This window comes from Poecilia mexicana, unplaced genomic scaffold, assembly GCF_051168715.1.
Source record: "Poecilia mexicana isolate PSO_F unplaced genomic scaffold, ASM5116871v1 scaffold_14, whole genome shotgun sequence".
Classification (NCBI taxonomy): Eukaryota; Metazoa; Chordata; class Actinopteri; order Cyprinodontiformes; family Poeciliidae; genus Poecilia; species Poecilia mexicana.
In genome coordinates, this window is record NW_028263383.1 from 1,503,098 (window position 1) to 1,528,580 (window position 25,483).

At 38.2% G+C, this 25,483-nt stretch overlaps 1 protein-coding gene across 1 annotated transcript; it reads left to right on the forward strand.

Moving 5' to 3' along the window:
• The first annotated feature begins 1,142 nt into the window (after positions 1-1,142).
• Positions 1,143-25,474, forward strand: LOC106923642 (chromatin remodeler ATRX-like). The gene is made up of 35 exons (XM_014996852.2): positions 1,143-1,368; positions 4,338-4,447; positions 4,535-4,590; positions 5,219-5,247; positions 5,412-5,533; positions 5,605-5,721; positions 6,029-6,138; positions 7,371-7,438; positions 7,534-9,293; positions 11,199-11,259; positions 16,258-16,415; positions 16,551-16,727; positions 16,813-16,909; positions 17,321-17,411; positions 17,536-17,721; positions 17,857-18,001; positions 18,832-18,941; positions 19,088-19,231; positions 19,296-19,473; positions 19,558-19,695; positions 19,800-19,975; positions 20,073-20,190; positions 20,370-20,503; positions 20,577-20,635; positions 20,730-20,821; positions 20,908-21,064; positions 21,484-21,578; positions 21,652-21,757; positions 21,846-22,023; positions 22,118-22,309; positions 22,407-22,550; positions 22,649-22,720; positions 22,807-22,902; positions 24,896-25,024; positions 25,112-25,474. The coding sequence occupies exons 1-35, from the start codon at positions 1,355-1,357 to the stop codon at positions 25,196-25,198; spliced, it is 5,706 nt and encodes a 1,901-aa protein (XP_014852338.2). The 5' UTR covers positions 1,143-1,354; the 3' UTR covers positions 25,199-25,474.
• Positions 25,475-25,483: the final 9 nt, after the last annotated feature.

The window sequence follows — 25,483 nt, forward strand, 5'->3', positions numbered from 1 at the left end:
GACTGTTTAGCGTCGGAGTCAGTCTCACGCTGAACTGTGTATTAATTCTGATAAATTTATATTAATATTAATTTGATTAGTGTGTATCTCTGTATTGTTGGCAATAATTTCACCTGTTTTTTTTTTCATGTAAAGTGCCTGCAAATTACATTTGTTGTGGAAGGGTGGTATAAAAATAACTAAAAAAGGGACAGGATTTTTGGGAGCAGTGCTAAAAAGAACAAAAATGCGTAGAATTTTGAAATTATTTTCCTTCTATTTCTTAATTATTTGTCACACAAAATCAAAATAAAACACCATGAATTGGTTTAATTTGTAGGGTTATGCACCATATTTGTCTAAAACTCCTTCAGTTAAAAAACTATTTAACATGCTCATTTTTTGTATTTCTCATTCACAGTTCATATTAGAAATAATTATATTTCAAATGACAAAGGTAATCTTTATGTTTTTCTTAAATTAAAATTGTTTTAAACAAATTATAATACAATAATTTTTAATAATATAAATAGACAAATACGGAAGACACAATATCAAAACTAAAGCTGTCAGAAAATTTTTGTAATGTTCTTCAGGTTATGCATTAAAAACAGAAGCAAAAAGTATAATTAAACAAAAAAAGAGGGAGAAGTGACAGAAAGAATGGAATAAAGATAAAAGTCGTATCATCAGATTCAAAAGAGAAAGAGAAATTAGAGCAGGGAGGAGAAACAGAAGAGAAGAAATACTATTAGTAAGATTAAGATATGCATATACTGCACTTAACAGCTCATTACTCAGAATACACAAAATGTCAATATTATGAAGGAAATGAGACAATAGAGCATATTATTTTAGTTTGAAGAATATATGAGGTAGAAATGAGATTAATGTTGGAGGAATTTAGAAAAAATAAAGAAACTTCTAATTTAATAAATATTTCACAGGAAAATTCATATAGTAAAATAATTCACATCTTAATTAGTTGACAGAATACACTAAAACTTTTATAAATTAAGACATTTTGAGCCATACTCCATATCAGTAGGTGGCGATAATGCGACCTTATCGTTTCTTGCCAACCGCTAATAAAATTCAAGACGACGAAGAAGAAGAAGCAGCAGCAGCAGCAGCAGCAGCAGCAGAAGAAGAAGAAGAAGAAGAAGATGGAGAAGGCATCCATTCTTACTCCCGACGGAAGGTGGCGATATTTCAATCTTGTAAAAAGAGCTAGAACAAGACATGTTTTTTTCCACTTTGCTTCCTCACTGAGGGCTAATTAGCGCCACAGTTTTTCTTTGGCAATTTAGTGAAATGAACCCTAAAGCAATGTGAAATTTTTTGAACGACTCCTGTTGTTCTGCTGCTTTCCGACATGTCCGCTTTAAGGTAATTACTAAAGTTTGAAATGGGGGGCGTCTCTTGGTGCTAGCAAGTATAACGATAAAGTAGCTTAGCTCACTGCTAGCGGAATTAGCTAACAGCTAAGCTAACGAGGAGCATAAATTCATCAAAAATAAATAATTTAAGCTCAGTCTGCAGCTTCCCTTTATTAGAGAAGGAATTTAGCCACAATGTAGTTACGTTTCGGCGACAACCACTGCTATATAATCTAATTTTTCCTTTGACTGAGCTAAGCTCTCTGTTCGATATTTTGATCAAGAGATGCCTTGGTTTTATGGGTGTTTAGTGTTTACAAATCCTGAATAACATACTGTAGGGTAGTTTATTAAAACAACACTTCAATGGACCATGGTTATGAATTAGTCATAAATAGCTTGTGTTCACTTAGATGTTCTATTATCCAAGTTATTCTGGAAATTTAGAGACTCTGCGCTTTTCACAGCATTTCTTTATGAGTTGCTGATTTCTTTTTCCAGCAAAGGTTGGACCTGCTGATGTGTTGTAGTTAGTGTCGAGTGTCGTCATGGTTGCTTCTAATGAATATAATTTATTTTACTGGAGATGTACCATTCAGCTCGGAATAGATGGGCATCGTTGATTAGTTTTCCACATAAGGGTGCACAATATGTAGCAAATATATTGTTATTTCATTATTGATGTCAAAGAACTGTGCTGAATTAAATATTTAGTACTGGTATGCCTTCATGAGTATATTTTCTGCACATTGTCTAGATCTCAAGCACTCTTAAAGAGGTGACACTTTGAGAGGAATAACAAGCCTACATGGTGTCAGACTCAACATTTCACATGACTTTTAACTAAATTAGGGCTGTTGTAAACGAATATTTTAGTAATCGAGTAATCTATCGATTATTCTTACGATTAATCGAGTAATCGGATAAAAAAAATTATAAAATGAAATATTGGTAAATCTGGCTTAATACCGGTGTTACTATCAGATATCAATATCAGTCCAATTGTTCATATTTGAGCATCCCTAACAGTTGCTTTTTTGTAGTTTAGAAAACTAACCTGTAACAATAATAGCTCACTTTCTAAGTTAACCAGAAGAAAAGTTATAGAAAAATCTGAAATTATATTGAATTTAATAACAAAGAGGCAGGCTCACAAATATGCTTATAAAAAATGTCTACAATCCAGCTTTTAGTTTATGTATTCATCTTCAGTGAGTTTAATGGATTAATTAAACTCACCTTGCCACCTAACCTGTCACGCTTTGGGTTTGAAAATACGGGAAATGCCGCCTGGAGTGGGAGGAGAGGGCGAATGAACGAACGTAAGATGGGGTGGAGGGGAGGAAATAGACCAGCGGACTGACGAACCGTTAGACCGGGGGACGAACACGGGGGGAAGCAATACGGGATATTTACGACACCTTCACTGGTCACACTCAGAAACTCATCTACCAGCCATGTACGATGCGCTCTGCCACCCGTTTCTTCAGACCGGGATATGAAATTTATTGTGCGGTTCGTCGGTAAAGCTACATTTCCACGGTAAGCATCAGCTACTCAGCCGCCCGCCCTGTTCAGGCTATCCGCTCACCTCAGCGCTCTTCCCGCCGTTCGCTTTCAACCAGCAGCCCCGGAGGAGAAATGCTGCCGTACTCCAGGCATTCCCCCAGTCATTTTAAGGATGCTTATTGGTTCCCCAAAAACGATAAAAAGTCGGGCATTATCATCAATCAATAAAATCCCCACGGGCCAATCTTGAAGATTGGACTTTATGCCGCTGAGACTTAGCTTTTGTCAACAACTCAGAGGCGGAAGTGAGAGCTCCGCGCAACGCAAATGAAGTCCCGGCCGGAACACGGTGCGCTAACTAATAAAACATAAATTAACGAAGCTTCGAGGCAGGTAAATTTTCCTCGAGGAATTTTAGTAATCGAGGTACTCGAATCATTCGAGGAATCATTTCAGCCCTAAACTAAATAAATCAATTTCTGACTCCTGGTTCCATAACACCTTGTGTCCCGTTTGATGGTGGTTGCAGGTTCGATTCCCGGCCTGGTGACATTTGCCGCATGTCTTCCCTCTCTCTCATTACCCTCTTTCCTGTCAAACTACTTTCAAATAAAGGCCACTAGAGCCAACAAAACCTTTAAAAAAAGAAGTTTTGTCTGACCAGTTGTTAAGATTTTGTGATTATTGCATTGCAATGTATCAGGAAATTGCACTTTCCATGCCAACAATGTAAGAAACCACATGCATGGATTCTTGTTGTGTAGATGCTCACATCTGATTTGAAACAATCCAAGAGTTATTGAACCATTTTAGTAACTGATAATAATGAAAGACCAAAAGGAGTGAGTATGCCTCTTTGATGCAATGATGTGGATAGTTTTGTAATCTCTTTCTTTTGGATTAAAAACTGCCACACTATCAAAAAATATGTGTTTTTCTCTTTTATTATATCATGATTTGCTGTGGGGGAAATGCAGTTTGTCAAAACTCTGAATCAGCAGGTCAGACCACAAAGAAAATAGCAATATTGGCTAGAAAAGGCCAAAGATTGGTTGAACCATTGTTGTATTTACTACGTTAAAGCAAAGTTTGAAGGCATGAATATATGTAGCTGTGAGTTATGAGAAAAAATGCTTTGTTGATGCTCAGCTGCAGTCTTTGTTGCCTTCTGATTCCTTCTTTACTGGTGCATGGTTGGCCATTACTCAAAAACATTTGACTGAAGTCTGTTTGCATTCTTTTTGTCTAAATATGCAGTTACAAGGCATGCATAGTTTGCTACAAGAGGGGAAAAAAATCCTGTTAGGTTTCATTCATTATTTGCTCTCTGATGATGAAAGATTTTAAAACATTGTCTCTCAATATTCTAAAGGGGGAAAAAATCTAAAATATACCAGTGTCAGTTGAGCTACAATCATAGTGCTGTAGATAATAAATCTCTTACAATACCTGCTATTTTCTACTTTTCAGAGGAACCTCCAGCAACAAGCTGAATTTATTGGTCGACAAGCTTCATGAATATTTGGTTCATTCCAGCATCGAGGACAGATATGACATTCCAACATCAGATGGATGTCATGGTACATGTTTTTTTTATAAACTCAATAAAAAGCACTGGTAACTTTGTAATAATATTTTTAAAAACATTACTGATCTTCTGTTTACAGGTCAGATAAACAAACGGTTTTCTGTGGAGAACTCAAGAGTGGATAATGTTACAGAGGTAAATAAGCTTTGGATAGTTAACGTGTTGAACACCGTGGGAAAACCAATAATTTGAACAAAATCATTATTCCTGACTGGTCGTGTGATTGGAAACTATAAACTTCAATTGGTGTCATTTGTAAATCCCAAAAACTGTTCAGTGAAATTAGGATTTTTATCTTTGCAGCGTCTATTTTTTAAAATGTTTTCACAGATTGTTCCTTGAACTCGTATTTTAAATGAAGTCATTACTGATTACCCTTAAGCAACACAGCTTCACTACTTCATGAGATTTTTTGATGAAATTGGTCAAATTTAATGCAAGGTAACTTTTTCTAATTTGGGAAATATTTTGAAATTTGTAAAAATAAAAATTATTGTCACAAATATCTGAAGCTTAAGTAGTTTAATTTTCTACTTCACCTATTCCTACTGCAAAATAGTTTAAAGACCAGCATATCTATCTACAATCTACATGTCGACTAATCTTGGAATAGCTAACAAAGACATTTAGTTTTAATATCTTTCAACTATAGAATTTAGTTTATTAATTCTGCTGCATTTTTGTAAACTTAAACGTGCAGCTTGCTTATGGCTTAAAAAATAGAAATTCCTTGAGACTAAACCTACAATTTCTTATTTTGCAGGCTGGTTTGGACACTAGATATTCGAAAAGGTGAGTTTAATCTTCATTTCTACCAGTCAAGTTAATGTGAAAAGTTTTTATTTACCACCCAAATGGATAAATGAGGGAAAATATTTAAATTTCAACCTTGATAATTGTTGCAAAGTTTTGTAATTAGCATTTTAATTTATTTTTTACTTTTACTGATATTTTAGAAAACCCTCAGTAGTTGTAAAGCACTCCGGACTGGATGAATCTGGCGAATCAAATGCAAGTGAAGACTTTGAGATGCCCGTCAGCTCAAATGGTCACCTTGACGTTACTAGATTGCCTAAAGGTAGGTGTTGCAGTTTTTCCCTGCCGTCCCTTTTCTGCTTTGTTGTTGGATTTAACCTCTTGCTTTGACAGGTACGGTGTTGGTGAGACCTGAGCCAGTGGACAACGGAAGAGATGAATTCAGAGGTCCAGAATTTCGTAGTCGCAAGCCAGGAGTACTTCGGAAAGAATTTTCAAGGAAACGTGCAGGTCAGCCTCTACACAAATTAAATCCTTCTTATTTTTATGAGCAGTAGAGGTAATATTATTAATAACCCATTTGTGACTTTAGTAATTTGATTTAATTAAAAGAGCAGTGTTTTGTGGTCTTATACTTGTTGGAAAGTGGATTTTTCATTTCACTTTATGTATAAAAACTCATTTTTGTCAGTTTGCTTTAAAACATCTCACTCTTACGTTGCTATAAATATTCAGTCGTGTTTTCAAGTAGATCCATGATCCAACAAATGATTTGTATAACAGCATTGTTGCTAATGATAGAGTTGTCGTTTCCCAGGAGGGCAACATGTGGGAATTGTGTGTTGTACTGCGTGTGGCCGACAAGTTAACCATTTCCGGAGAGATTTCCTTTATCAACATCCGGTTCTGAAAGTGCTTATTTGCAAGGTAAGTCTACATCCTGGCACCTCAGAGCAAGAAAATAATCAAAGCAAAAAAGATTATGAATGATTGATTCATTATAGTCAGCTGATTAGCATCATTGGCAAACATTCTTAATAGCATGTTGTGTTTTTTTATTTTATGGTGATGATGGAGTGATTATCAGAATATTTTGATTTACTGGAGTAAGGTTAACATCGTTAATATAAAACATTCCCACTTTGCTTCTTTTCTGTTTCTTTCTTTATAACAAGCACTCGTACAAATTTTGGATAACATTTTCAGACTGACTCTGAATTACTTGCATTCACTGAATTTTACTCCGGTTAATTTGATTCACAGTGTTGACAGGAAAACCGTAATTAACCTGCTTTCATAATAATATATGAAAAGGCAAAATAATAAAATATATGTCTTAGAGCTTTTCAATCTATCTTAGAATATTCCATTTTATTTAAAAAATCCATATTGCATAAAAAATATATACATTTTCTGAGAAACTGTAGTTTGAATGTTCATTAGCTGGAATAAAAACTCAAATTATTTCTGTGCCTAGTGTGTCTTTTTGAACAAAATTACGTTAGTTAAAGAGCTTTTTGATTGTATTGTAATGGAGTTGTTGAGTTTGTCTCAGAAATGCTCCATTGATGTCCTACATGGCTCAACAGAACCTTCTGCTCTTTACCGGTTTACCATTGCAGAGTTGGTAAATCTTCAAATCGAGCAAAACAGTTACGGCAAGAAGAAACTATTTTGACTTTATTTTTCTGTATAGCACTCTGGATTATATATTTTGCATTACCTTCGAAATAAACTGTGCTACACAAACTTGCCTTACATTTACCAGTGATTTGAGCATTTGTTCTACCCCCATGAAGCAAAGACTTCTTACGTTCTTTACCTTGGAATGTCATCAGTCTCGTAGTCAGTACTTATGCTTTGTTTGGTATATTGAGGTTGGGCGGAAAGTATATTTATGTAGCTGTAGATCAAGAGATTGAGGTGTCTGTATGCTGTTTTATGGCTGTAAAGTTTGGCTGTATAAACAACAATGGAAGACCACAGAGTTGTTTTTTTTTCTTGTGGTGCGGTACTAAGAAACTTTGACCTATATAAAATATGTAACCCTTTGAAGATTTAAATATGGAAGTCATAAATGTCTAAGTTTCTAAACAGCTGGCAGATTTGTAGGCTGCACATATCATATTACAAACTAACAATTTGTTTTCTTTCATTAGTCATGCTACAATTATTACTCAAGTGACGATATCAGTAAGGATAGAGACGGCATGGATGAGCAATGCAGGTGAGATTTCTTGTATGTAGTATACTATTTCAATTGAAATATCAAGGACATTACACAATAAGCTGTTTACCTCGTTTGCTATGTTTTCCATGTAGGTGGTGTGCTGAAGGAGGCAACTTGATCTGCTGTGACTACTGTAGTAATGCTTTCTGCAAGAAATGCATTCTTAGAAATTTGGGCAGGAAGGAGCTCTCCAGCATCTTGGAGAGCAAATGGTATTGCTACGTGTGCAGCCCAGAGCCGCTTTTTGACCTGGTGATGGCCTGCGACACCGTCCTGGAAAATGTGGAGCCCCTGTGGCCTCATCAGCGGAGGAGGAACCGAGCGGAGCCGGAGAAGTCTGAACTGTACCGCATACTGTCACAACGCTCTGCGCAGAACATTCCTTTGGATAAATGGGACCACAGTGGCATGGACGGAAATGTGATCTTTAACTACAACAATCTGCAAGTTTCTAAGGATGTTACTAAAAAGGCAAAACATCTGGTAGACTCAACAAATGCCTTAAACCAAACATTCATCAGTTTCATTGAGACGGTAACAACAAGCAAGCCTACGCCCAGTGTTCGCGCTGTGTATTTGAACTCCTTTTTAGCTGTAGTGAAAGGCCTGCGAAAGTCTCTGACCGCACTGGAAGACAGCCTTAAGGAGGAATTTAGGGACCTGGATGTTGGGAGCAATTGGGAAAATATCCTCAGCAGTGACTGCAAACGTCTTATGAGAAATTCAGACATTGAGCTGGATAAGTCTGATAAAAGACGCTTAAGTAGCTTGCAGAAACTGGCAGCTGAGCACTTTGAAGACAATGACTCTGACTCCAAAGGATACATTGACCTCACAAATGACTGTTCTGAGAAGGAACTAGATTCAAGTTCTGAAAACATCGGCCTGACATCATCTTCAAGCGAGGTAGACATGTCTAAAAAGCTAATTGTACAACTTACACCTGTACCTGTGGAGCAGAAAGAATCAGCCAATGTCTCAAAGTTGGATGAAAACTTCCCTGAGGAGGAAAATAAATCTAAGGAAAAGGATGCATTGGAAGAACAGGTTGTTGGAAGTCCTAAGGATGAGAGACAGATGAGCATTGACGCTGCTAGTACGCCGATCTTGCTGAAGGAGAAACAAGGCAACAGACGATCCCCTCGTTTGAAGACGACTCCGTTGCGGAGACAAAGTGACATCATAATCAAACCGTCACTTTCAGGCGTAGATAGCGAGAGTGACTCTGAACCCGAGGAGACGCCCGACACAGTGCCTGCCACGGGTAATGACGAGCAAACTTTGAGCCGGTCAAGAGATGATTCAGATTCAGATGAAGTACCTGCCGCCCTTCTTGAGCGGGCAGCGATGACGCACAGCTCAGACGAACCTCAGAGCGACGAAGACGGAAACCAAGCACCTCCGGACAAGGTGGCCAAGAAATGCCTGTTTTGGCTCACCAAGAACAGTCCTATGTCGCCGGAGAAGCTGCGACGAAAACGCAAGATGCTGGACCGCTCATCTGAATCAGAATCGGGCAGCAGAGTAGTTAAGGCTCGACAGGAGAGCGGGACAGATTTCTCAAGTGATGATCAAGACTCTCAGAAGGAAATACAAAACTTAAATACGGTGAGGTCGATCGGGAAGCCTCATCTCATGAGAAGAGAAGAGGAAGGCGTGGTGAGAAAGCAGAAGAGGATGCAAGCTAGCAAGTCCAAAGGGAAACACCATCAGGATGTGACTGATTCGTCATCCTCGTTGAGCGATGATGAACAAGAAGACGACTCTGGCAGCGACGTAAGTGATCAGAAGATGAAACCGATCACAGAAAATGTGGCGTCACTTGGAGTAGCAGCATTCCAGCAATCCTCAGGTGAGCTTCTCTAATCTGTCTGCTATTACCTTTTCTTACTGAACTTATATCCTTTATTATGATTTAATAGGCCGGTCACGATAATTAATCAATTAATCGCATTATGAATGAAAGTTATTGACCTTATTTTAATGTATCGGCTTTATAGTTTCTTCCTGCCTGTTTCTATTGATGACACTGGATGAAAAATGTGTCATATGTTGTGTTTAGTTTTTATTCAAATGCATTTTTTGTTAACGGAGACTGAGAGTCCATTTTATTTTAATTTTTGGTTGTTTTGTTATGTTTACCAGTTCCAGTGTTAAGTGTTCTTTTGAAAGTGAAATGTATTTATTTTTGGCATTATATCTCTTGCATTACATCCATTACATCAGCTTAAAATGGTCTTCTAATAATATTATCGTTTATCGCAATAATTTTTGAGACAATTAATCGCTTAGCAAAATTTATCGTGACAGGCCTAATTATGAATAGTAAACTAATTTCTAATTTAAATTTTACTGTAGAGGAACATTAATTGTGAAAGGTAAGTTGCAGGTCGGATTTACCAAACTTTTGACAGAAATGCACAAGAAAAGTTTGAGATAAAATCTCCAGAAAGTCGTCTATGCACTGGCAGTTTCTGATTTGGGCAAAGGCGCCAGGTGCCCCCCTAGAATTGCCTTTAATGGTTTATAACTGAAACATTTTACAACTTTTCAGTAATCCTCCTTATTATGCCACTGTAATGTAATGTTTCTTGGTTATTTCGGGGGGGGGTTTTCTCCACCTGAAGCTCGTTTGAACTGCCTTGTTGCTGAAATTGTTGAGGAAAAGATACTTTTACAGGAATCTAGATGAGAAGAAGTAACAAATTGATTCATGTGAAGGTTAGGATTGTTATGCACTAAAGATTTTGTGGAGCTCAACACAGATGGTCTTGCCATTTGTCTGTTGTTAAGAAAATGTCTTTGTGTGTTTGATGTTAAAGAGAAGCCCTTTGATTGTTTTGGATACGGGAAAGTAACACAATGATTAGTCCCGGGCATTAAGGATTCATCCCCTGCTGTTTTATGACAGTGTAAGGGTTTGTCTGTGTGAGGGCAGTTGACCAATCTTATGACAAGGCTATTTGTGTAATCTAAAAGAGAAGAGAGGTATTTAACATTTATAAAATGGTATAAAATTACACCATAAAGATAAACTTGACGAAGAGGCATGTGATAACTGGATGAGCTGCAGAGATCCTCAACATATTGGGCGAGATTGAATAGAAAGACAAATATTAGTTGTGAACTCTGCAAATGTGGTAAAAACAAAAGCCGGTTTTAAAAGAATGGTATAAGAAACCTAAATGCAAAAAGCCATGTAAGGGCCACATGTGGAATATGAAGGTACTCTGGTCAGATGAGACTGAAAAAAACATTTCTAACCTACAAACAAAACACTGTTTGGCTGGATCCCAACACTGCGTCTTGCCTTGAGAAACCATTTGTGGTGGCAGTACAGGAAAATTATTTAAAGCACACAGTCAAGGCTACAACAGACTGGTGTTTATTTCTAAGCATATTCAGAAGGGCATTGTCAAAATCCAAACATAAATCTAATTGGGATTCTGTGGAAAGACTTGATAATTGATGTTTAGAGGGCCTCCCTGAATAAATCTGACTCGCCTTGAGATGTTTTACAAAGAAAGATAGACAGAGCTTTCTTGCTTTATATGTCTGAAACATTCCATAAAACTTACAGCAATTAGTGCTTTGAAAGACAAGCTATTGACTTAGTGGGTTGTAAATAAAGGAGTTTCTTTATTTCACTCTGAACATAACCTTGTGTCCTGTGTCAGTTTTTGCAGGTAACGAATACCTTGTTTTGGGTAATAACAGACTCAGTCTGCAAATTATATTTTCTTCTTTTCCCCCCAAGGAGATGAAGAGCAGTCTGGGCCCTCATGGGCAGCAGAAGATGATGAAGATCCTGAAAATAGGTACGGTTCGAAAAGCCCGGAAGTCGAGTTTGTAAAAGAGTATAGCTGTAAAAGAAAGGATGCAACTCCAAATCCTGGTTTCCGCGCCAAATCTGGGAACATCCAAGTCATTAGAACTGAGTTACGGTCTTTTCAGACACGGCCTAAACGTAGCTGCAGGGCTCCGACAGTCAAATACACATTTTAGCAGAAGAACTTCTACATATATATCAACTTTGTGACTTTTTATCTATATTGTCTCTGTCTTAAATTGCCTTTATAATAATCTAATTACAGAAGTTACATACATTTTTTACGATATACTATTTGATTTTCTTCCCTGTATGCTTAGATAACTCCAGTAGTAGACTTTAACTTGCAGGAACATAAACTCAAACGAGTGAAGGCTTTTTTTTTCCCACCTTTGCCAACTTGTCTGTTTATGAAGCACAGATTTTTCATTCGTTGTGATTTGATTTAAGTAAAATGTCACTGAATCTGTTCACAATGCGCATATGTTTTATCCACCAGTGACAGTACCTAAAGCAGATTGAATTTTATTTACAGATTAAGTATAAAGTTTGAGACCTGCATGCAAAAATGTGATATATCTTCTACTCCAACAGAATGCAAAATGAATTTAATATATTTAGAAAATACTTGAAAATGCAGATTAAGTTTTATTTTGGAGAATTGGAGAAAGTCGGGTGTAGTTGCAGGTCTGTTGAAAACTTTATACTTCGCCTGGGCCTGAATTGTGTCATGATTCTGGTGTGAGTTGAGTTTTGAGAAGATGATACAATATCCATTTCAAAATTAAGTTTAATGATTTCATTCAACTTTTGATACATGTTGTTTTCACCGCATATACACCTTTTACTTTCTCACCTCATAATCACTATGTTACAACAGGTCAGCATAGTTGAAATTGACACTGGTGCATTAATTTGCTCATAAGGACCTTTTTCATACAACAATCTTGGACTCATTTGCTGAAGAATTAGCCTGACTCTTACCAAACACGCATCAGCAACTGATGATTACTGGCTTTGAGTTTTATTATCATAAATTATACAACCGTTGTTGGTTTTACTTCCTGAGTAATAGTCCTGATTTAACTGAAATGGCTTCGTCATTTAACCCAATGGCGTATTTTTTCTTGGACACCGTGAGTAATAATATCAATTTGACTTGATAATACTTACACTCAGTGTGTTTGTGCACCTTGTGTGCCGTCAGTCACAATACAACATAATAGGCATAATGATGCATCATCTCTGAAGGCGAGGTAATGGTTCATGTTAGTTAAACCTTTATTTCATCAGGCAAAACATCAAGAACAATTTCTTTTTTTATGATGTTAGTCTGAAAGTGCTAAAACACTTAAAAGGGGAGAGCACAACAAAATTTACATGCATACAATTAGCAGTGCGTTCATACAGCAAAACATTTGCCGTTTAGTGTCTCAGATTTAGTATTTTTAAGCAGAAGTGATCAAAGGCAGTCGTGACTCATTTAAAACTGTGAAACAACCCTTTAGCAGATGCCGACATCAGTGAAGTAGGTGACCTACGGTTAGCCAGTCACCTTTTTCTCAGTGTTAGCAAATCATTTTATTCTTCTCAGTCACTGTGTCGCCATGTCTTAATCGACTGTCAATCCAAAATGCCGTCTGATAAACGATTTAAAAAGTGGGAGCTTTTTCTGTGCTTTTTTGAGCTAGTCTGATGTGCTAGCTTTATTAGCTCAGTCAGCACAAAAGGACAACTTGACAACTACTTCCTTTGTCTCTTCAAAGTAAGAATCTCAAGGATGATCAGAGCCTATATTTCATTCCTACAAGAAAATTATCTTATAGGAACAAATAGCTATTTGCTTTCTCATGATAATTCACTATTTTGCACATTCTCACCTTCTCTAGTGGGAGTGTGAATGCAAGTTGCAGCACAGTGAGATTTGCTATTTATTTCAATGCAAACTACTCTTGGTAGCACAAAGCCATGACTTTGTATTACTTTTCCATTTTACACATTTAAGCACAGAGAGTCCTTGCTCAGAAGAGGAGATGCTAACAGTGAATACCAGAAAGTTTCACTACGTTCTCTTAACACAACGGCAGTAGATAGAAAATCTTTGGTCCCTTCAACCCAAAGTTTTCTTTTGAACTTCCAACTTTGTGTCTGCTTTTTCTATTTCTAGATATAAGCTTGAAAATAGAAAACATTTGAGAATGTTGAAGATGCTGTTCACTTTACAAATACGCTGCACTGCTAGAAAGTTTTTCCTTTCTTTTCATAGTGTTGCATTTGAAGTAGCTTCAGCAGTTTCTGATGCAGTTTTCTGTTAAATAAGACGACGAGAACTGAATTCTTTGTCTCGAGAGTTTTATTACATCATGTTACAACAAGGAGAGCAATATCGATGCTCCACAGAGCTGTGGCTGCTTGCAGGCAGACACAAAATGTCTACTTTTTGTTTTTTTTAAACATCCCACTCCCACTCTCCAAGATGACCTTCACATACCAACGCTTGGAGAAAAGCTCCATGTTGCCACACTTTGTTGATACCTTCCAGACACACTCTGTTTTATTTTACCTAGTGATTAACTGTTACAAGCAAAAAGAAGAAAATACAAAATCAAAAGTTACATTTTTTTTATTAATTACAAGTTCATACGTGAACAGCTTCACGTCTCTTGTTTTGTCTTTACTCTCCTCTCTAAGAAAACTTTGACCAGTCAGGACTGGATAAATCATTCTGAGGATTGTGTTGCAGTAGGAATGTTGGCAATAAGTAGTTGGCAAAGTCCTGCTCCCCATACATGTGCACACCTCACTCTTCTTCTTTTAATATTAATTTAATTGAGAACCTGTGAAATAGTTTACAATACTGTTATGAAGAAACATACTCTAAATGAATATATGAATTTTAAATGAAGTATCTATGCAATATAAAGTTATATCAATGAAGCAACAAGACTGAAAACATTTCATAAACTATGATTATTGGTTAACAATAGCACCCACACAATTGCATTAAATACAAGCTCATGTTGTTAGCCTGCAAAGTTTACTAATGACAATTAATTAGTTATTTATGATATACAATTTTTTTTTTACCAAAGTTAAAAAAAAAAACGTCTTTATGGAGATCTTTACATAGAAAGAAATGGAATCTAGTTGGCACAATCCATCTTTTATTTAAATGCATTTCTGTTTTATACATATATAATTTATTCATATTTCATTCATATTTAAATATTTGGTCAACTCTTGTCTAAAGCAGGATTTCCTGACTCTTTCCTGAACTGGTGTTCTTCATGTTTTGCAACCACTTTCTATACACAGAGTATACATTTCTGCTGACCATTAAAAACCAATCCCAACCCAAATTCTGCCTAACTGGAAAACCAATCGTTTTTAATTGCAGTTACGCAGGTGAAGACTTTTTCTTCCAGGTCAGTCCTTTCAGAAATTACCGGCAACTTTGTATATACTGGGAATTGAGAGTGGGCTGTGAAACACGACTTTTAAAATGTAAAGCAACCTAAACCTCCACAATCCCTTTAACGACATCCATGTTTGTCTCTCGTGTTTTTCCAGGTTGGATTTTCTGACAGCACAGCAGTGAAAACAATGCTGTTAGGAAACTGTCGCTTAATCTGGGACTTTAGGCCTCTATCTATCTATCTGTCTGCCATCCCTCTGTTTTAGTTGTAGTGGTAGTGTTTAGTACATGTAGATAAAAATGGTCAGCAGAAATGTGAGCTTCATATTGTTTGTGGTTTTTTGCTTAAACTTTAAAAGGATATTGTAGAAACGCATGCGGTTGTCCCGGGCAACCCATGAGTGATAGTGACCCTCATAAGTGTTTGCTATTTAGATTGTCTTTTTTTCTAAGTTAAATCAAGACTGAAGGTGCTCGTCGTCTTTTACCTCTGCTGTAACTACTGTACTGTATTATTTTTTTTATGTTAACATATTCAGATCTAATCATCTTGTAACGCTTGTGGAAAAAACTGGGCGTGGCAAGCATTTAAACCCCACCTTCAGATCCGGGTCTGACCTGTCTGAGAACTTTGATAAACTCAAAGTCCATCTCATGAAGTACGGACTTCTGGTGATTACTAGTCATTACAGGAGCTCATGTATATATTTTTTTGTAGCTGTACATACTTTTGATCCTTCCTAACACCATGTAGTATTGAAACCAAACGCTTTTTACATTTGTAAACTGGCCTTATTTATTTTTTATTACTTTTTGGGATCATTTCCTATTTTTTTGTTTTGTTTTTATTTTCCATCAGAGATTGAAAAAAACGGGCGAGGTAACTTTTTATTCTACGTAATTTTTTTTTTTTTACAAACTTCTCAGTTAAGCAGTTTTGTGCCTTTTTTAAAAAAGAGAATTATAGAATACTTTTTTTCTTTATAAGTTTAAGTTTTTGCCCCCTTTGTTCAGAGTTGATCAGTATTTCGAAAAGGTTGAGTAAAGTGGGCTACATCTGAAATCATTGTGACTTTTCACTTGGGGAAAAAAAGTGTTACAAGCATGAAAAAAAAAGACTTGTGATCCCCTGTTTTGCTTAAAAACAAGAAAAATGCAAAGACTTTTTTTTTTCGTTTTTATTTTGTCTGTGAACCTTAATTGCTGTAATAAATATTTACGTTTAAAATGCCTCTGCCTCTTTTTTATTTCTTATGTTTCTATCTTAGTTGCCTTATTGTTAGAGCTGACCTATTTGTAACTTTTGCAAAGGTTTAAGGTGGAACATCATCTGAAATTTCTATAAAAGTAATTAATCCAGTTAGTCTGTTCACACCGTTTTGAGTTTGTACGTTAAAGCAGTGCAGGGACAGCCATTAGCAAAGTAGCAGATATTTTATAGAGATTTCATCCACATTTTCCTCCTCTGTTGTTGCTATTTATCTTTGATTATATATTAAATCTGTTAAAATTATTTAAGTAATTGTAAAGTAAACTACAGGTGCCTTTTTCCTTGTGTTCTACTTTTAAAAGAATCGCTAAGCAATTGCTATTGGCCCAAATTAAAGCCAACCTCTCTTCGGATGGGGACATTTCTTCCGAAGGGGAAACTCAGGAGGATCCGTCTGAATCAGATGGCGACGGGGAACCTAGTCAAGGCAATGAGGACGATAATGCAGCAGATGCTCACAGTAAGTCTTTCGGCTTTTTGTAAAGAAGAAACAAATCCAGCTTTTAGTGCTGACTCAGCGCTGAGCGTAAAGCATCCACCTGGAGTCCTGCCTGTTTGCCAGGTGGATATGATGGTAGAATATATTTCTGTGCAGGAGAAGACCTGGCTTCAGAGTCATCAGACAGCATGCTCGATGAGCCAAAGTCCAGGCACCACCTTCTCCGCCACAAACTCACTTTAGATGAGGGAGCTTCCAGTGACAAGACAGAACCTGAGGGTGAAGTAGGGATGCAGAAGAGCAAAGGAAGAACCAGGAGGAAACGTCTGTTTTGTAAGCAAGCGCACAAATTGCACCGATGTAGGTGGAGGAGGAACGTAAACGCTGCTCTAATGTTTAGTTTTTATCCCTTGTCAAGCTGGTAGTGAGACTTGTAGTGAAGGTAGCGAAGAGACGGAGATGAGCGAGGAGCTGAGTGAGTCTGAGGATGATCCTGCTGAAGACGGGATCGAGAGGTACATTTCATTTTTACCGTCGTCTTTGGTAGAGAAATGCTCCAAGATGAAGAAAAGATAAAAAAAACGTTTCAGCATTGTTGCTCCTGTGCTGCCGGAAATGAGTTCATGATGGAAATCATATTAAAGACACATGTTACTTTTGAGGTTGAAAGGATCATGCAGCAGTGTTTTTCATAAACTTTTAATTTTATATTGAATTTCTCAAACGGGTTCAAATGTTTACATACTCACACTTTGTTTAGGTTCATCGTCTTCCCGCGTTTAAATCAGTGCAGCTAAAAGAATTGTAAAAACAAAATTGCACATCAAAGAGTAAAAAAAAGACATTAGTAATGGTATTTTTATTCTAATTGTAGATAAATTGGTACACATGGAGAAATATCTAATTCTTTTCTCTTTTTGCACCAGATCAAGCAAACAAGAAAAGGAAGCAACTTGTAGTTTTGAACTGAACAAGCAAGTGCCCTGCATTTTACTGTCTGACTCCAGTATTGAGAAGGTAGCAGCATCACTTCTTTCTGCTTCACACATCTCACACCATTATCTCCAGATTTTATCCTTGGGTTGAGGAAAATGAGGTCTTTTATTTTACCTTGTGGGGGGTTTTGGGAAAACTTGAGCAGAGCGACGAAGAGGATGCAAATGAGGAGAACAGCGAAAGTAAAGGCACCCCAAAAGGACGCAAAAAGATCCGCAAAATTATTGACGACGAGAATCTCCGTGCCGAGACTCAAGAAGCCCTCAGAGAGGAAGAGCAGAGACGTCAGCGTTTGGCGGACAGATCGCAACAGATGGAGGACTGGAGAGAGGTGCAACCATTATCCCTATAAACTTTGATTTGAAAGTTAAACTTGCTAGTTGTATCGTTGAGGCTTCACATATATTTGGCCTGTGTTTTTTCTTGTTCTGAAAAAATCTGCTGACTGTTTGTCATTGCTCACCAGATAACTGTAATCCCAGATGAGTTGTCTCAAGTGGAATGTCCCGTCACAACCAAGCTGGTCCTGGACCAGGACGAAGAGACCAAGATGCCGCTCGTTCAGGTGCACAGGAACCTGGTTACGAGCCTGAAGCCTCACCAAGTGGACGGTTAGCTTGTATTTGACTCTATTAGCTGCAAAAGCACCCGAGTTAGTTAACCATGATTTTATTTCAGTCTTTCACTTGAAAAAGAGAAATATATTAGCTTTCTGCTCTCCTAATTCAAATGGTTACTGACGAGTCGATTCTTCAAGAGTCACCAAACTCAGATCTATAGAAATGAGTTTTACTTTTTCAATTGAATTACTGAAATAAACATTTTGGTGACGTTATTAGCCAGGGGTCCCAAACTGCAAAGGGCCGGTGTCCTGCAGGTTTTAGAGCTGAAATTACTAATTGGATTAATTAGATTAATCAATTATTGAAATAATCATCAAGCAGCTTTAATAGTTAATTGTTAACTGGGGAAAAAAACACATTCAAAGCAGTAATTAAGCCAAAAACGTATCAAGATAAAGACATTTGTCTACAAATATGTTTTAGCCTGAACTTCACTCAGTTCAATTTCACTAAATGAATATGTTATTGCATTTTAGGCAATAAAGTGTTTATTTTCTTTTTTAAAAAGGGAATTGATTTTTAAAAACCATTTAGCGTATTTCTAATATTGTATAAAAAAGTCTAAAAAACATCAGTAGAAAGAGTCATTTTTAAATAATCTGATTAACAGAACAATGACGAGATTAATCGATTCCTGAAGTAATTGTCAGTTGCAGCCATTGATTTATTTAAAACACATCTGAAAGCTTCAGGACTCTGAAAGGTGGGAGTTTCACACTCATGTTCATATCGATTGCGGTCGCGCCTCTATACTTTGTAGGAACGTCACAAAACACGAGTGAAAAGTTTCCTACCACATCGGTGTTGTGCTCTTCTAGGTGTCCAGTTTATTTGGGACAGCTGCTGTGAGTCGGTGAAGAAGGCCAACTCTTCCCCCGGATCAGGCTGCGTCCTGGCGCACTGCATGGGTTTGGGAAAGACTCTGCAGGTGAGGAACAGGAATTAAACATTTTTAGACCCTTCAGTGTTGAAGGAAACCAAACATATTAAACTCATAATGTTGCCGTTTGCAAAAAAAAAAAAAAAACTCCAGCACTCTTCCTGAACTACTCTCATTTTCAATCTCTCTTCCAGGTGGTGGCCTTCCTTCACACAGTGCTGCTGTCATCAAACCTGAAGTTCAGAACAGCCTTGGTCGTTTGTCCACTTAATACCGTCCTCAACTGGGTCAGTGAATTCAAGAGATGGCAGCACAGCCTTGGAGAAGATAGAGTTAAGGTATGACAGATAAATGACCGGCGGTCCACATGTTGGCATGATACAAACAAACCTTTTGATCCAGGTTTCAGAGATGGCTAATCTGAAGCATCTTCCGGAACGTCTCAGAGCTCTGCAGACGTGGCAGAGAGACGGAGGGGTCATGATAATGGGGTATGAGATGTACCGCAACCTGTCCCAGAACTCCAAAGCCTCCAGCGAGGAGTGGAACAAGGAGCTGAAGAGCGCATTAGTAGATCCAGGTGCTCTAGAGGAATGGCCATCATGTAGCGCTCTCCGGCTTTATTTCCCATTCATCTCCTCGTTTATTGTCGTTTTCTTTTCAGGTCCGGACTTTGTGATTTGTGACGAGGGTCACATTCTTCGTAATGAATCGTCATGCATCTCCAAAGCCATGAACGGCATCAAGACCCAGAGGAGAGTGGTGCTGACGGGTACGCCGCTTCAGAACAACCTCGTTGAGTGTAGGTCCTCAAATGAAACAACTCTAGCACAGCTAAAAAACGCCGTTTAGGTTACTTTGTAGAACCTTTAGTTGACACTCCTCTGACCTGTTGTGCCTTTGCAGACCACTGCATGGTAAATTTCATCAAGAAGAACCTCCTGGGCTCCCTGAGTGAGTTCAGAAACCGCTTCATCAACCCCATGCAGAACGGCCAGTGTGCCGACTCCACCCCAAGAGACGTGCGGATCATGAAGAAGCGCGCTCATGTTCTTCATGCGGTTTTAGCTGGATGTGTGCAGGTGAGAAGAAGAACAACAACAACAACAACCTGCTGGGTGGTAGTTGTATGCTACGTTTCCGCTTTCTGAAAGCTGAGTCAGTTTTCCGTTTTCTTAGAGAAGAGATTACTCTGAGCTAACTCAGTTTCTGCCTCCAAAACACGAGTATGTGCTGCTGGTGAGGATCTCCCCACTTCAGTATAAGCTGTATCGCTACTACCTCGACCAAGTTGCAAGTAAGGACATGTTTACCACTAAATAACCACCAATCAGTCAAACCGTACCGGAAGGGTTCACTTTTGTTGGAACTTTTGCTTTTTAAACATATTGTAAATACAATCACGACACTGTAAATTATCTCCAGATGCAGGCGTTTTACCAGAATCATATTAATAGAAAATGTTCTTATTTTCAGATGAGGGCTCAGCAATTAGGCAAAAACCCCTGAAAACTGGCGCCAACCTTTTCAGGGATTTTCAGGTCCTCAGCCGAATCTGGACTCATCCATGGTGTCTTCACCTCAGCGATCTTGGCAAAGAAAGCAGGAAGGTAGGGCAACCACACTGAGTCAACACCTCACTGGTTTGACCTTGATTAACTCAGACTCTTTATTTGATTACAGAAGAATTTTTATAAGAAGAAACAGCAGATGATCAACGTAGAGACGATTGTGGCGGAGAGGTGAATTAGTCTTTTTTTAATGCTTTCACGGTTTTCCTTCACGATGATAATCAGAAAGCTTTTCTTTATCCTGTAATGTGTTTTTATGAAACAGTGGATTGAAACAGAACAAAGGAAATGAACAAAATGTCAATGGACTCAGTACCATGTCTACTGACGGACCCCAAACTGTTCGAGTGGTGGAAGGTATTGCAGCCTCATGTCACTGAACCCTGATCCTAAAACTTAGAGAAGTTTCAACCAGAGTTTCTTCTCTTTTCTCCTCTTTGTAGGCGAGAAATCATCCAGCAGCTCGAGGTCTCAGAGTCCCGTTGAAGCCTGGTACCGGCATCTGCTGTCTGAAAGAGACGCCAGAATCATGGAGCATTCTGGGAAAATGGTGCTCTTGTTTGAAATCCTCCGGATGGCTGAAAACCTGGATGACAAAGTGTACGATTCTTTTTTAAAACAAACCCCTTGAACTTTTACATATTTCTTCATGTACCAGACTAAAACTGCAGCATGAGATTTTATTGATTTGATTAAAACAAAAACTGTAATTACATTGAAGATTGTTTACAGAATTTGTTGTACAAATTAAAATCAGATGATGTTAGAAAACCGGCGGTGACATTGGATTTTATTTAAGGTTGTCTTAGTAAAGGGGGTTAAACACAATTATCACTCTGCAGATTTTCATTTCAAACTAGACATCCTCTCCCTTCTGCTTCTCACGTATGTGCCACTTTGTGTTCGTTTGCCTCACGGGGTGTAAAAACTTTGAAAAGGTTCTGAAAGAGAATATATTTGACCAGCAGTGCTGCCGTTCTGATGGTTCCTCACATCCAAACCCGTTTTTACCTTCTTAGGCTGGTGTTCAGTCAGTCCTTGATCTCACTGAACCTGATTGAGGATTTCCTCGCAGCTTCTCACAATGCCAGAGACCCGTTGTCATCCATCAAAGGTAAGAAAGGAAGGGACATTTTAACTGGATGTTTTTCTCAGTTGTTGATTTTTGTGCTTTCTTAACTAATCAGAGGGCAGCTGGATTAAAAACGTGGATTACTATCGACTTGATGGCTCTGTCAGTGCCTCATCGAGGAAGAAATGGGCGGATGAGTTTAATGATGCTGACAACTTCCGGTACTCTTTGTCCCTTGTTGTTGATTATGCTTAAAAAAAAAAAAAAAAAAACATTCCCTACTGTAATTTAAATGTTTAATGATTTCAGTGGCAGACTGTTTCTGATTTCGACGAGAGCCGGATCACTTGGGATCAACCTTGTGGCTGCCAACAGGGTCGTCATCTTTGACGCTTCGTGGAACCCTTCACACGACATACAGAGCATCTACAGGGTGTATCGCTTCGGCCAGCTGAAACAAGTGTTTGTGTACCGCTTGTTGGCTCAGGTAAAGATCGGGCCTGAATAAAATATATCTAAATAAATGCTTTAGCAAGTTATTTGTGAAATAATTTTTAAAAAAATGGTCTGGTTGTCACCAGGGAACGATGGAGGAGAAGATCTACGATCGGCAGGTGACCAAGCAGTCTCTGTCCTATCGAGTCGTAGATCATCAGCAGATTGAAAGACACTTCACTTTCCATGAGCTGACTGAACTCTATACATTTGAGCCGGACCTGCTCGATGATCCAAACTCTAAGAAGAGCAAGAGACCGACACCGATTCTCCCGAAGGTGACTTCACCATCTTCAAATGATCACAGAAAGGCCAGCTTTTTTTTTTTTTTTTTTTACACCACTTAAAAAAAAATTGTACACGTTTGTTTCTCAGGACAGCATCCTAGCAGAGCTGATGGATATCTGTAAAGACCGGATAGTGTCTTACCATGAGCATGAATCCCTGCTGGACCACAAGCACGAGGAGGAGCTCAGCGAAGCCGAGCGCAAAGCTGCGTGGGCCGAGTACGAAGCCGAGGTAATGCTACTATCCTAAAAGATGATTGATAAAGACACAGTTTACGTCAGACTGTTTATATCTGGTGCATTTAAATGTTTTATCTTGTTTTTCACCAGTCAAACACAGCCAAACTCCCAGTCAGCTCAAGCCAGGACAGATTGCAGAAGAAGACCAATGAGCAGCTACTGGTGCGAAAAAAGAAATGGAAAAATTATCTGAGAATTGATACAACTTATATTCGGAATCTAAAAAAAACGTTCATACGTCTTTGCAGGAAATACTCAACAAAAGCAGAGCAAATGTGTCACTGGCTTTCCTGACCCTGCAGAATATGAGGATTCCCTCTATAGAGGACTACATGTTGCGACTGGTGAGTGAACTCAAATATTTTTTTTTTGACTGCTGGTTTGCTGAGGTTCTCAGCACGATCTCAATTGAATGGCCAGCAGGGGGCGCCACCTTCCCAAGCGTCTGCACATGCATGAAAGCAAGAAACAAAAAATACCCAAACGTATTCAGGGTACAACTGAACGGTTTCTGTTTTTGATATGGTAGTTGTGTGTCGCCCTTTCTGATACCACCCTGGGCAATCACCATGTGGCTCATCATAAGAGTTTGTTAAAATCACATGCGTGGATATTTTTCACATTTATCCACATGTGAAAAATACTTAGATTTCCTACTTTTCAGACAGCATAGAAACCCTGTGTTTTCCTGTTTGCAGTGCTTGTGAACCTTAAGAACGGCTCCTTAATGTGGGTGAAATACAGGAGATGTAACAGCAAGAAATAGACTGATAGCTAACCAGATGTTCTCGTACTAATTAACATCGTAGCGGCGATAAAGTAGCATTAGCTTGTTTTCAGGCTGGGAGGGGAACTGTAATATATATCAGCTTAAATCCGAACCATTAAAATCAAGACAAAATATGAACGACTCACTAAAGGACTGCTGAGAAAAATGTAATATTCTTAGTGTTTAATACAGTTAATCTTACCACATGTGAAAAAGGTGGATTGAGCAGGTTTAGTTTGAGTAAGAGGGCTTTAAGTTAGCCCTGCAGAAAAGAATGTCTGTTATGAGGAAGGAGCCACGTCATAAATTAACTCTGGCTCACAGGCAGGGGAGGAGACGAGTCTCCCACAGAGAAATACTAAAAACTTAAGGAAAAACACACTAACAACACATAATACTTTTATTAATTGTAATTTAATTAGTAGACTTGAGCTTGAACTAGTCTAATTTGTAGTTTTATATTAACAGCACTGGTAGGGAGCCAAACATATAATCAAAACTATTATAACATTAATTAGAAAATGTCTAGAATGAATGTGCTTCTATTGAAAATGCTCAGGAATACTCTATAAGTGTTTTAATTCGTCAAATCGGTGCTTATATCTAAGAGGATGGAGAAGTTCTGAATAACTTGACGGTGCCATGCTCTCTCTGCCACTGTTAAAATTATTACAAGGGTCTGTGTTTGGATAGGTGCTCTGGAAGGCAATAAAATCAAGATGCCTTTTGTTGAACTCTAGTAAAACTAGAGGCTTTGTTCCAACCAGGCATTAGGAGCAACATCACATTTCAAACTGGCATGAGAAGAGCCTGCTGTAATGACCTTTGGTCTCCCTTGTCTAGAAAGAGAAGCCCTGAAATTAAACAGCTCTCAGAAGGTAATAAAATTGCTTTGGACGTCCCCAACTTAGTAACTTGAAACTAGTTGTAGCTGTACAAGGAGAACAACACGCCTTAATCGCTTAATTGCATGAATTAAAACAAAGAAAACACCCTTTTTGAATAAAAGTATGGGCCCCAGAGGAACGAATCAGATTTGCTATTTGCAGCCACATCTCCAAAAAACACGTTTTTTCCCTTTCCTACTTTTCTACTTGTCTCAGGTAAATTAATGTCTGTTTTAGTGTGTTTGGAGTGTCTGTGTTGTCGATGTGATTTTACACTTTTAAATGTCGGAATAAACTCTGAAAATGTACGTGGAGCACTGATTGTTATCTCTGTGGCTTTTATTTCCACGCATGGCATCACTGAATCCAGGAGGACGAGAGAATACAACGAGCCAGAAGTTTTAAAAAATATTATCTTAAAAGGACATACATACATGAACATATGCAGCTCGGCAGGAAAGGTCATTGCTTTGAGTCGGTTGTAGACAGGTTGACGTCCATTTTAAAGTAGTAAATAACATTATTCAATGCTAAATTATGTTTATTAGAGAACTGGCCTTCAAGAAAGAATTTATATTTCACCTCTTATCCACTCTATCACAAGACTCTGAACTGAATAAAGTAGGTACAATAGAAGGAGACGTCTCTTGAATATTCATCGACTGCATTTTTCTCCTACAGGGGCAGCAGTACCCCTTCCTACCTGAGGCGGAGCTGCAGATCAAAGCTGAGCTCTGGAGGCAGTCTGACGTGAACAGACGGGACATCACCCAATCCTTTTATCAAGACTCTCTGGCACAGCATCAGTCCGTAAGTCACTCGTGTGTTAGCGAATGTTCCTTGTCAGTACAGGTTTGTACAAATGGCCACTTTGACATTTCAATCCTCTTTCCTCAGCTCACGTTCCAGATTCAGGCCTTACTCAACAGTCGACGAACTCTTGTGAGTCCCGTTACTCTGAACACTTCAACCCAGCCTGGCTAGACGCGATCCGAGCCTTAATGCGAAAACGGATGTTTTGTTCTTTGCTACTTTAGTCACTTAGCTTCATTTCTTCTTGACTAAATAAATGAATGTATAACTGAACCCTGTAGAAATCCTTAACACTGTTTTTATGCTGCATTACCATGTAATCCACTGTGGCAGTTTGACTTGGACGTGCTATGCATTTTAAATTAAGATTGTTCACAAATGTTATTTTAGTGTTCCTGTTAAGAAACCTTTTCTCATAAAATAAACTTTTGTACTTTTGCAATGATACCTCTGATC

Bases quoted from the DNA above. Each gene is read 5' to 3' on its own strand.
- LOC106923642 (XM_014996852.2), top strand. The intron at 18,002-18,831 runs GTTAGCTTGTAT...GTGCTCTTCTAG, and splicing joins GAAGCCTCACCAAGTGGACG to GTGTCCAGTTTATTTGGGAC. The intron at 18,942-19,087 runs GTGAGGAACAGG...TCTCTCTTCCAG, and splicing joins GTTTGGGAAAGACTCTGCAG to GTGGTGGCCTTCCTTCACAC.